General features: G+C 31.5%; 1 protein-coding gene across 12 annotated transcripts in view; it reads right to left on the reverse strand.

Annotated features, from left to right (window-relative positions):
- Positions 1 to 13,828, reverse strand: part of MYCBP2 (MYC binding protein 2) — a 238,192-nt gene that overhangs the window by 57,282 nt on the left and 167,082 nt on the right. For 9 of the 12 annotated variants that reach the window (XM_039886905.1, XM_039886906.1, XM_039886908.1 and 6 more), the window contains 4 exons: positions 8,370 to 8,444; positions 5,571 to 5,795; positions 4,576 to 4,708; positions 1,216 to 1,338 (listed from right to left, as the gene is read on the reverse strand). In XM_039886905.1, the coding sequence (XP_039742839.1) occupies positions 1,216 to 1,338; positions 4,576 to 4,708; positions 5,571 to 5,795; positions 8,370 to 8,444 (556 nt within the window). The remainder of the gene's footprint in view (positions 1 to 1,215; positions 1,339 to 4,575; positions 4,709 to 5,570; positions 5,796 to 8,369; positions 8,445 to 13,828) is intronic. The other 3 variants (XM_039886904.1, XM_039886909.1, XM_039886910.1) reach the window with 2 other exon arrangements.

Raw genomic sequence — 13,828 nt, forward strand, 5'->3', positions numbered from 1 at the left:
AAACAGATTACTATAGAAGTATACTAGTGTAAGAAAACACTGAGATTTTAAGGACTAACAATGGCAGAGAGAAAGGAACACGAAAAAAATGCCACCAAGAATTTATCCTACTTAAGTATGACATTTTAACTTAAGTTAGCTGAAATCTGAGCTACCAGAAATGAGCACGCACATAGTATCCAAACCTGTAGGACAGATCAACACAATAAAGTAGAAAGAGCCCAAAAGAAATCTTGTGGCTAGGCTTCCTTAATAAAAATATTTTGTGGAAATAAAGATATCAAACAGAAAGTGGTTTTATTTTAAATTGAATATTTCCTCTATATTAACGTAATTTTGTATTTTGTAGACTATTTCACCTGCTTTGCAAGTCAGGTATGACACTGCATTTATTTCTTGAAATCAAATCCTGTGATTTAACATTTTAAAGTAAAATTAGTTCCATGTAGACTATTTTCTTCCTCCTACTCATCATCCAACTGTGTGCTACCTGCTTACAATATGATTGATTCTGAAGGATCAGGTTCATAGGAGAGAACATGGAATGTGTCCGAATTTTTACACACAAATACAATTTTGGGTTAAATTCAGGTATAAATTATTTCAAAACAACAAATATTTGGACTGTCCATGATGCTGATGTCTTCTATTAATGCAGCCAAAAAAGTTGCATACATTTTATACCAACATGGCCTAGGGTTTTTGGTTTTCTTTTACAACTTTCTAGCTTCATTATACATATGGAAACCACAGATTTCATGTCATGTAATTCTAAATTGACTAAGATAACTTGGTTATACATTAAAAGCCACACAAATTTAATAAAGCTCATATGTACTATTACTTAAAAATATTACTTAAACATTTTGATTTTAAAGGAATCATTTTGGTTAAGTTCTTTTTTGCTCATTAACATTACTCCTAATAAGGAGATAATACAAAAAAGTTCATTTACTGGACATAATGACACTGAATATAATGTAAATTCAAAATCTGTCTTTAAAATAGGAATAAATAAGCAAGAATTCCCATAAACTTAAGCTTAAACTGGTAAAAGCGATAATATAAAAGGAACACTTTCATAAACATTTTGATTGTTTCATAGGAATAAACTTTAATAAAGTTTTGTGGGTAAACAGTAAAAAATATGGGTAAAAGAGCAGGTAATAAAAATATTAAAGTTAGGTAAGTAAAAAACTACTTTTAAACACCTACCTTTATTATTTCCGAGTCCATAATCAAATCCTTGGGCACTGCAACTTGCCCCTTTGTTAAAAGTTTGTACTGAGAAAGGGCTTGGAGGAGGAGTTTGAGAATTTTGATCCAGAAGAACTTGTTCTAGAATAAAAGGCACAGCTATGAAATTAGTTTCTTATATGCTTTCCCTATTCATAGAATAAAGAAAAAATTAGAAAGATTTTCACGATGGTCAGATTTTAAACTAATCTCACATTTAGATTTGCTAAGTTTACCAATTAGGTCAATGACACTGACAAAATATATGACAAATCTTTGTTTTCAATTATCAGATACACAGTGAAATTTAGAAATGAAATAGTCTTATGGAGTCAATTTACTTTCATTGTGGCAGGTTATGTCATTGAATGTATACTAATTATTTCTGGACCAGGAACTTATATTTGTAATAAATTTATACAAAACAAAAATGGCTACTGTATAAGCCAGATATCAAAATATTTTATGCATTAGTATTCAAATAGAAAAAAAGTTTTCTAAATGTCTAAAGTGCATGATACCAAAATAAATTTTCACTTACAAAATACTTTAAGTCCTGAATGTGAAAATTATGGCTAATTAAAAAGTATAAAGGTGATAAACCATGTTCTGTGGTCAAGACTATTAACATATGCTGAAGTCAGCAAATTTATCAGAATTCTTATTTTAAGAAGGAAATGGCAGTATTTTATCTAGTTTACAAATGACAAGAAAACAACATATAAATTGGTACTCTGTTAATCCCTGATCAAGTGTCTATCAAGTGTCTCTAAGAGTCTATCTGATATTAAAAACACTAATAGCATAATTAAATAGTCATACTAATGCCAGTTAAAAAAGGCAAAATTCACTAAATGAAAGGTAAAGAGAAAAAAGTGCCTAGGACATTAAAATAACATTATGAAAATGAAGAGTTTAAATATTTTTAAAAGTCAGTATCCCTTTAAACAGAAAATGGAACTAGAAGAACATGGTGGAGTATTTTCTCCCACCGGAAAATCAGAATTCTGCTGTGCCAGTAATATAGTCTAACCCTTTACGAACATTCCTAGACGTTTCCCATTAAACCGATCATAGTACTTCCCTTAAGCAATGCTCTTCAGTATAAGATATTTCAGCAGTGGACTATTTCTTCTGGAAAATACTCATGAACAGTCATCTGAACAGAAAAGACAGCATTGCTGTCATCCTCTAGATTCAGAACAGTCTGGCACCAAGTGCAAAGTCTGTTTCGACTACAGCAGTAACTTTGCTTACTTGCTTTATCTATGAACATCAAAGACCAATAAAAAATTTTTACAAAGAGGAAAGCTTTCACTTTACTTATACTACTTTATTAATTAGGAGACTATTTGGATACTACATCAACTAATTTTAGTGGTTTTAAGGCACTAATTTATCATCTCTTTCCTTACTACCCTAAGTTTTATATTAAAAAAAAAATCAAGACTCACATTATGACCATATACATCTCTTTCACACACACACGTGTATATATATGTTAAAAGAGCAAAGGATTATGTGATTACACTATTTGTTCATTTGTCTTTCATACAGAACTTATAAAGTATCCTCATTTTGAAAATGAGAAAACTGAGGCACAGAGATATTAGGTAAACTGGCCGAGGTCACATAACTGAAAAGTTGTAGAGCTGGCATTTGTACCCTGGCAATCCAGCTCAAGTCCACTCTTATGCGTTATACAATGCCAGTTAAAATGGCTATTAAGCTAAAGGGCCCTTTGATACAGTCACTCAAACCATTCTCATATTATTTAACAATGTAATATATAAAGCTGATCTTACTTTAAGTAGTTTCATTTATATGTAAATATTCCATATAATGAAAACATTTAAGAATTCATGAATATGTAGTAAGTATATTTTAACACATAGTAAGTATATTGTAAATGGGAAGGTTATTTTGAAAAATGTCTGATTTATATCAAATGAAGTCTTTTTCTTTTTCAAGACATAATGAATAGTTCTACCATCTCAGAACATTATTTTATGACAACATCATCTTTGACTAAGAAAGTGAATCTATAAAGATAAGGGAGAGAGTAGGTTCTCAAATTGTTTTCAATGGATTATTGACGCAGTATGGTATGGTGGAATGGGCACTTATTTTGCAATACAAATGAAGGTTCTGGCTCATCTTATATCTGCCATGTATCCAATTGTATATAACCAAAGGCAAGTCATTTTAAATTCTATGTCTTACCTGTAAAATGAAGATTATATAACCTATCTCAAAGACTTACTGTGGGGAAAAGGGGAGAATGTTTAATGTATAATGTTAATATATCTACATGTACTCTGTTATTTCATGCAGGTTTCAAAACTTTCTTGAATATATTTATACTTATGGTTATATTACCTATTGGATAATGAATATTATAAGTTTATTCTTTTTTGGATAAAGAAGCATGTCCAGTTACTTATCTGACATTATCCTATAATTTGGGGATTTGGTAGAAAAGTCTATGCTTGATTTACCTATTCATTTGATGTCCTAATATTTTTGTGACTCAGCTTATAGTTACAAAATTTAGTGAGCAACCAGTATCTGCCAAAACAGTTTCAGAATTAGGAATACAAAGATAAAAACCTGGTGCCTGTCCACAACGGACTCACAGCCTGGGAACTAAAAAACAAAAATTAACTTGAATGTAATATCATCGCATTGTTCTAGTGGTGAATACAGTTCTTTAGGGCACACAGGGAATTCTTAACTCTGTCAGGGTCAGTCAAATGAAGTTCCACTCAGGTGATGATGGGTCTGAACTCTGAAGGACGACTTTGCTACCAGGAGAATGGAGACAGAGGGACAAAATGGAAAATCTTTTATTAAAGGAGTTCTCTGCTGAAAAAGGTAAAATGAAATTTAAAGCTGAAATTCTAACAACAAAATAGAAAACCCCCAAAAGATGCTATGCATTTATTCAATGCTTCTTTCCTGAGACAAAATTCAATCACATAAAATTGCCTGGGAGAAGTACTATGATTGGTGGTTAGAAAATGGAACTTCCATTTAGTGGTAGAAAGGGTAAAAAATTCAGTCCTGCACTGGCACATAGGAATAATGATAGGAATTTAAATTAATGAAATAAAAAGCATGTTTTACAAACAGGAACTCATATGTTTCACATTTTAACTCTTTTTTTGATGTGCATTCGTGTATTTCACAAATTTTAACAAGTGCAAGATTTTGTAACACTTAGTTTTGCTTTTGCTTAAAAAATACACAAAGTGCTTATAATAAAAGAAATACAATACACTTTAAACTTCTGCATTTCAAAAGTTAATTGGAATAAATCACAAATTTAAGCCAACTTGCCATCTTCATGTCGGAGGTACTGGTTTCCGCCTCTGTCTCTAGCTAAGGACCATGCCTCTCCTTCATCACTCTCACAGAACTCTACCATGCTGTTCTTATCCAGCTGCACCCATGTACCTTCAGAATTGGTTACCTAGTACATAACAAAAAGCATGATTGATTGGATTGATTCTTTCAGGGCACTCAGGCTGAAAACCAGCAAAAGTTTTAAGAGTATGAAGTGTAATCATTCCAATAAATATTTACCATGAAATTAGTTTCTGAAATTAAGACCACAGCCTGAGGTAAGACAGAAATCAATATAAAGTTCTGTAAAATACTGCTTATTTATGACTTCAGTTAAAATAATTTTTAAGGCACATGGATAATTCCTAATAATTTTAAACATTACCCAAAGACATATGGCTCTTTTTTTTTTTTTTGCACCTATAATGTCATAACACAGCTTACTCTATTATTTAGCTTGGTAGTGCCTACAATGCAACTTGAAAATGACCCTGACACTGAGAAATAGCATGACACACTACATCTTCAAGCTCATCAGCTGAGGCAAATGCCACAGTTGACAAAAGAGTAATTTTATTTGCTCAGGACTTCAGTGAGGCACATGAACAGGAAAAAAGAAATGAAACCCTCTGTATATGTCACATCTCCATATCGACCCACAGCAAACATTTTGAAGTGCTGTTAATCCATGACAGTGTAGTACATTTCTAGTAATAAGAAGATATATACAAATACCAAACATTTATATATACAATATACAACATTTTGTTAATATATATATATATTGTTTTCACAAGGATAATTATGAGAATAAATAAGAAAAGAAGCACAGAAAATTACATTAGTATTTTCAATATGCATAAAGGCAAAGAACATTAACATTTAAAAACCTGAGATGGAAATGGCAACCTTTGGAAGAAAGAGATGCTTTGGTTGTATTATATTAAAAATGAAAGTCTTAGAAGTCATGAAGCTACAAGAATCCATACCTCTCCCACTGCTTTGACTTTGTTTCCCAGAACTAACATTCCAATTGGGATACCTCTAAGGTTAGGGCAGCTTCTGATGTTGTGGCCGGAAGGTCCCGTCTTTACTACCTTGTACATGCCTGGCCCTCCTCGCATGAACGGCATGTCTTGTTCTTGCATTGTTGCTTCCTGTGGGCAGCAGGAGTTTATTTCTTTGAAAAAGTCATCAGTATTAGTTTTAGGTTCCTGAAAATTTGAATAGGAAAACAAAATAAACAAAATACAATCTCTGATCACTTTCAACATCTTCCTATTAATAGCTTTTACACAAATTCAACAATACTGTCAATTAAGAAAGAAAATACATATCCAAAGATAACTGAAGTATGAGTCAATATAACCGTTAAAGAATTGTTCAGTTTTTCAATGCTGAATAATCATTAAAATAAAGTTGAAGAGAAGAAAATATAATAGGACAGCAATTGAATCTTGGGCTTTTGCCCACCACATTTTACTTTTTAATGAAATTTTTAACAGCAGGAGAAACAAAAATAATTTACTATGTGAACCACAACTGAATAATTTTGAATCATTATTAATGTACTTCTACTGTATGTTGATATGCGTTAAAAAGCCTAAATCTTCATTTCCTTCGACTTTTGTTTGTAATAATTATTTATAAATATAGAAAATAGGTGCGAAGACTCTAGAGACATCGATAAACAGATAAAAATGAAGAAATGTGCATAAAATACAGCTACATCTTAATATGTACTAGTTATGAATGAAATATGAATGTTTGTAAGATTTTAATAGCTCATGCTTTCTTAATATAGCACAAATAAAATGTCATTATTAAACAGTGATATATTAATGCTATTGGCAGAAAAAGGTGATTATACTCTTAGCAGAGAGGAGAGGGTAACATTAAAGATGGATTTTTACATATATAATGTATTTTGATATAAAAGAGAGTTCTAAAATGAAAGAAAAGAAAATGCCCTAAATTTTCTGTTGAATCTTAATGCTGTGATAAAATTGTTTATGTGAATTCGATGCAGAAAAATAATAACCTTCCCATATTTGCTCTTCTTCCCAACTAAATGTAAATAAAGTTCCACACTGGGAGTTCTTCTATTGTCATTATTACTCCTTTAAACAGACTGACACTGCATTTTTAAATACATTAATATGCACTCTATAAATTGCTTTATAGTCAAATAGAGTAAAAGATAAGTATAATGGGACACTTTTTCAAATATTAGGTTTAAATTAGTATTTAGTAATGTTAGAATAAAAATGAGAAAACACGTTATACAAGATAAAATATTACTGCATAGCTCTATCCCTATAAACAGTCTCATATAAGAGGAATGTAAACGTATCTATTACACAGTAGGAAATTAAAAATACTATCCTGAAGTTAAAAACATGTGTTTTCAAGAATTCTGTTTACCTGTGACTCTAATTCAATGTGGTTGGTCAGGGAAAATTTTAGAGCCACTATTAACTTTCGCATAATATTTTGTAAATTTCATAGTGGTGATCAATAATCGTCAATTTTTACTTATACAAATGTGCACTATGAACAATATTTATTTTCATTTACTGTAATTATCATACTGTGTTTATCTGAAATTCTTTAGCTATAATTGGCAATTTAATATAGATGAGAATTTTAAATACCTGAAAAACTTACACTTGATTTACAATCTAATATAACCTTAAAAAATCTATTTAATATACCCACAGATGTATACTTGTAAAAAATTTATATACGTGACTATAGGAATACAAAGAGGACTCAAAATAAAGATGGAGGGCAGGGTCTAAACTTTAAATTGTGCTACTACACTCACAAGGTTTTCGGTAAATATTTTAAAATGTCCAGTTGTGAATGATCAATTTTAGTAATTACATTATGCTATTTTATAGTTGGGAGATGCAAGTTAGTCCTTATTACAATTGATTTTTTAATAAAATTACATGGTTTGATGTCAAAAATCACAAGCAAATATTAATAGATTTAGCAAAAAAAATGTCATTGGTCTTTAATGATATGTCTAGAGCATTTAATTAAGTATAACAATATTTCCAATTTTTGATCATTCAGGGTAACATTGAGAGGTAAGTTTTGGCAAAAACTAATAATAACTGCAGGTTATTCAGTGAAAGGCAGTACATGAGAAGTTTTATCAAAATATTTAATATTTTATTGAATAGTTAAACTATTAAAATTAATAAATCTAAAACAAAGCCTATTATTTTATACTAAACAGTACAGAAAAAACTGATAGACATAAAATCAGAACTGAGTCTTTCATTCTCAAGCAATCCTAAAATACATGTTTTATTCAATACAGAAATGTAAGACCTGGCACCAGCACATGGAAGTGATGAATTGCAATGTTATTTTTTTCTCCCTGCATTCCCGCCCCATTCTCAGACGAACATTCAAAAGGGCATTGTGGAAGAATCGGAAAAAAACAGAAGGGCCATAAGGTCGGGACTCTCCCACCTAAATAAGCTAGTTCAGAAAAAGTTAGACTTGGGTGTAAATGCTGGAGAAGCTAGCCATAAAATTAAACATAACAAATTGGAAGTCACGTAAAAGTTTAACTTAAACTAATAATACATTCATTGTTAGAAGTAGTTAACTGGAAAAGGATTACAGGGGAAACACAACTGCAGCACTTTTTATAGATTTTTGATTAAAAAAATTATTAATCTTAAGCAAAGGTTTCAAAGGATATAATGGAAATTTGTTATACATGCTGAAATACCTGAATAATGTATGATTGTTCCTTACAGTTAACTCACCTGGGGGAAAAAAGCTTTGGAAGTCCATGAAAATACGTCCAAATCCCTGACTCCTTGGCTAGCATTAAAGATATTCTGAGCAACAAAGTTTAAGAAAGAAAAATATCAACATAGAAAGGGAACAGGATATCAGCTGCAGAAGATGCGTTCACAGTAATGACACTGCTCTGTGCTCTAGCACCAGCACCGAGACTGAAGCCACCTGAGTAAACCATACATCAAGGAAATTCTGATAAATAAGTTTTTGTCAAAAGCTCTCCATGGATATAGTGTGTCATGCCATTTACTACAATTAAGAGCCAGACATTGATTTAAAGCTTAAGACAATCAATGCAAGAAGGAAACCTTAAAACTCCTTTAACTGACAATGTATCTGTTCCAATACAACCCAGATTTGTTTCATGACAGAAAACGGTCTGTGGTTTTATAAAGAAAATATGAATAATATAGATTGTATAGATAATGTGACTATATTATGAATAATAATGGCATGTAGTATATGTGACTAGTTAATACTTTTTAAAATTAAAAAAGAAAAATTCAAAAAGTAAAAAAAGAAAATCTGAGTAAATTTTCAATTTTCCTCTCTTCTATAAATGGGAAAAAATCATTTGGAAATGTTACTGAAAGCTGTTAGCAAATTTGTTTAGAAAGCATACAGAAAAACATACAATCTGAATCTTTTATCAAAAGATAGGCTTAGTTTTCTCCATTTCAAAGTTCAGGAAATGCACAGAGCATTTAGTCACTATGGTAAAGTCTAAAAATATTTTGTTAAAGAACAACCAATTCGCAGCAGCATGGTCCCAGAAAAATCAACACTTTCACAAAATGTCATAATAAAAATTTAAATGAAACACATTTTACACAAATATATCATGCTATTGAATATATTTATCTGATCTAAAATTAAAATCTTTCCAGTGAGTAATAATCGCACAATTTTACTGCTTATGTACATACTGTGATAAATGGTTATTTTGTACAAAAAAGTGGATATTCAAATGTTAATAAAAGCTGTCATCATTCAAGATTTCAACACAAAAAGAAACAATACAACCAATTATAAGCCATTTTAGATGACCTTATATTCTTTAGTTCTGTATTTTCCTCATATATATGTGTACAGACAGATGCAGACACACTCCCATATACATACATATATGCTAATTCATAAATATAAGACACATAAAAGCCAGGAAAAATGAGTTTCCAATTAATATGCCCACAAATAAATGTAAAACAAAGCAATATCCAAAACAGAACCTCCCTCCACATTTAAAAATGAATAGAGGATAGGGTCTTTTCCCTGTAGTTAAAGTGGAAACTTGTTGCAAAGCATTTTGAAGGGTTCTGGGGAAAAAGGATGTCCTTACTGGTTCATCCATGTATACAAGAATTTGTGCAATAATTTCTCACTATTATTTTATAGATTAATACAGATTTACATATATTTGTGTATATATGTATATGTGTAATACATTTATATATGTATGTGTGTATATGTATATAACATATGCAATACACATATATATCAAAAAAATCTAAATTATTTTATCCTCAAAGACTATTTTATAGGCAAAAAAGTTCTGTCAAGAAAATTAGGAAATTAAAACATACTAAAAACATAACTAAATTAATGAACACCAAATTGCAACTCTAAGCTGATAATCTTTCAAGGCACAGAAGAAATCAAATAAGTGAATAATATTCATGGTGAAAATACATGACCAAACATGCCAAAAGCCCATGCAAAAAAAAATGATAATTCTTTCATTGTGCTAGATAAGCACAGAGTTCAGAATTGCCATCTTTAAAATGAAAAAGCTAAAATATCCAGAAAAATTAAACATAGTATATACACAATCACAATGTTATTGTAATTGCCTAAATCTCATTCTGTTTAAGAAACTTAAATGCCAAGCTAACGTGTGAAAAGAAGCTTTTGATAACCATCTAGGATAGCACATTTACTAATAGTGAATTAATAAGTAAATATTTAGTATTTATTAAGATTAAAAATCAGGTTATGTATACACATACACATAAATCTATTAATAAAACCAAACCAAGAAATCTGGGATATGTTAAAGCTGTGACTACCAGGCATCATTGGGTATCTCAAAAGAATGAAATTGGACATAGAATGCAGGAAACATTTGCTAATTTTAACAATTACCCTAATTACCAAATGATATTTTCTCTTTATCTCTCCATTAAATCTTCGGGGCCCTAAAATTTGGAAAAATCAGCCTACTTTCTACATGTGAACAGTGAGCAGTCAGCCAAAGTAGATAAGAAGTGGTTTGTATAAATGCACTGAAATGTTCGGAGATCCAAGTTGCTTTCGCAGGAATTCAGACAATATGGGCATTAAAAAGGTACCTTAGCACACTTACAATGAGGCACCATCTACTTTCCTTGATATAAACTTTCTCCACCATTCAGCCTCCTTCACGATGTTGGCAGAACTGATTTTTGACAAAGTATCCACAGAATTGTGCCTCTCCTATCGTAGAAGTAAACTTGTTTTTCCAAAAAATGTAGGCTCTATTCTAGGCCATCAAATGTCTCCCGTGTCATCTGTATAACTAATCCTCTCTTTATTTACTTATATTTTCCCTGAAGTATGAAACATTCTACTAGATTACATTTTGTAGTTTCCAAATCTTTGGAATTTTAATTTAAAATCAACATTCCCCAGGTATGCCTTCTCAGACTGACCCATGTCACCTTCAACATATATCATGGTATTCATCCTCATTCAACCCCTAAAGTTATAAATATTCATATTTATTTAACTTGGGCATTCTAGCTAAAGTAATATGATTTTTATAGGTATATTCACTTTATCTTTTTATAATTTTATTAACCCTCATCTCTCCACTAGATTAAAGTAGACAAACCTAAAAGCATGGGCTTTAATCACATCAACTGGGGTTCTGAACCAGCTCCACTACTTCTACTTACGATCTTGGGAGATAAGCTATCTTTTGTCATTGGAAGAATGAGAATGATAAAATACTTAACATCACAGAGTCACCCTGAAAATTAAGTGAGAGAATTAAGGTAAGGAGCATAAATGTGTTAGAAATTATTTTAAGCAGCATGATCAAACGAAATGCCAGGAAGAAAATTTAGTATTCGACAATGTTGAAAGCCTATCACGAACAAAATGTAATTAACACTTTGGAAGAAACAAATATGAGTAAGAAGGGATCCTTAATGAGTCCTTACCCTTAAGGAGTTTAACAACAGAAATAAGAAGTATATAATTACAAGTGGGCTGAAGGCAAAATAAAAACCCACCTAAACATAGGGTAGTTGGAGAAAGAAGTAAGCCTTCTCTGCTTTCACACAGTGCTACCTGAGAAGGCAGAGGGAAACCTAATTTCCCCAGCACTTTTTTGCTATCCCCAATTCTTTGCTTCACTCATGTCAACTATTTATCAGTTCCCAAACACAGCATGCCGCCATAATTTTGGACATTTGATGCTGTCTAGACATTCCTTCACTTTTTCCTGGTAACTTTTCTTCAAGACGTCCTCAAATGTCACCCAATAAGTGAAGCCATTCTATAACTTATCACAATGCAACTTAATTATTTGAACATAGTATGTCTATCATATTATATAGTGAGTACCTCAAGAGCGAGAACTGTACTCCATTTATTTATTGTGTATCCCTCCCCTCTGCTCTCTACCCAACGTCTACTTCTCAGCTTAGTATCTGGTACATAATAAGAACTCAATAAATATTTGTTACATGAACAGTTAATAAATAATAGCTACAGAATTACTGGGAAGTACAGAGAAGAGAAATGTCAAGAGAAATTTTTAATCCTGGTCAACAAGGAAAATATTTTAAAAGGGAAAAAAAAATGGAAGAAAAGGCATTCTAGATGAATGAAACAACACAAAGACTGTAAGATGTAAAACTGAACATAGTGTTCTAAGAAGGGAAATAGACCATGAGAACCTCACAAAAAAGGATCTGTATCCTTCATATTCATATTCTTTCCATTAATTTAAAAATATTTTTAAAAATACAGTCATAATATGAATGTCTAATGCTATTTAATCTCTAAACTAGAGCATTACTACAGTGCTAAAACAGAGTTAAAGTCTAAGTTAGGATGCCGTTATTTCTTAGTAATGATGTTTAAATAGAACTGTTGCTAGCCAGGCCAAAATTTAACTAATGTACATATCTACAATGGAAACAAGAGTTCTATAACATGATTAAATAAACAAGACAGTGCAACAAAAATCACTTAAAACTCATTCTAAACACGATTATTTCTGGTAATCTTTTTCTTTTTCAAGTAGTTCATCAAATATCTAGTCAGCGTTCAAATTTCATATCCCTGCCCCCACTCTGCCCAACAATTTACTTGAGACAGGATCCAAATAAGGTTTGCACATTGATGTGAAAGAAAAATTGTTGTAACCAGAAAAGGTTGAAGAGGTAGATGTAAACATCGCTGAAGGCAACTTTTCGGTACTTCTGGATCTTAAGTTAGTGCCATTAGTTCTTAGTTATTTCTAATTTTATTTCAAATCTCTCAGTTTTTTTTTTTCACTTAGCAGTATTTTACAATTATAAGCCATAATTATAGCTGATTTAGTTGCAAATGGACTAAAGTAAAAAGGGAGAATAGGTATAAAGTGTTTTTTCCAGTAGTAAATGTACCAACAGGTGCAAAGAAAGAAGTAGCAAGGTGCATTTATTTAGCTGTATTCGTTCCTTTAGGGCATGAGATGGAATTATTATTCCGTCTATGAAAATATCATTATTCCCTCTATGCCCTATCATGTTTAGCCCTCCGGAATAAGGTATTCATTGGTTCTGATTCTGTGTGGGTCCTCATTTAACACCCACACTAAAGCAACTTTATATCAGATCTGTTTGGGGCCATATTCAAATATTCTACTTTATCACACAAACTGCCTACATCCTTCCAGTTCTTTAACTATAGTGCACCTACTATGTTGTTCTAGGATTTTATTAAGTCGTCCAAGTTCCTTAGACCCTCCATTTGTCCTTTTGCATTTCTAATTTAGGCTGGATCCCAGGTAGCGATCTCACCTACTCTTCCAACAGCATCTGAAATTCCTTTTTGCCCCTAATTTTTTCTCATAGCAGCCCAGAAAATTCCAGTTAATGCTATAATCTGCTTTCTTGGCTCCTTTAATTCTAGACACGTAGGGCTATATGGGAGGAAGGGTATCTAGAAAGGATCTATCCAGTGGTCTCACTGGGTCCTTAGTGGCCTCAAAATACCAAACAAGTAGTTTTCTGTTAGATGCTTCTTTCTACTTCTATAAACATTATTCCAAATTTTTATATTTCTAAACCCTCTAACTTAACTCACTTATTTCAGTCTCAACTGATGGCTTCCTGTCTTCTTTTTATGGAAATATCATGGTCTCCTTCAACCTCTTCCCTTTCTCCCTCCA

This window comes from Pteropus medius, unplaced genomic scaffold (genome assembly GCF_902729225.1).
Source record: "Pteropus medius unplaced genomic scaffold, Ma_sr-lr_union100, whole genome shotgun sequence".
In the NCBI taxonomy this organism is placed as follows: domain Eukaryota; kingdom Metazoa; phylum Chordata; class Mammalia; order Chiroptera; family Pteropodidae; genus Pteropus; species Pteropus medius.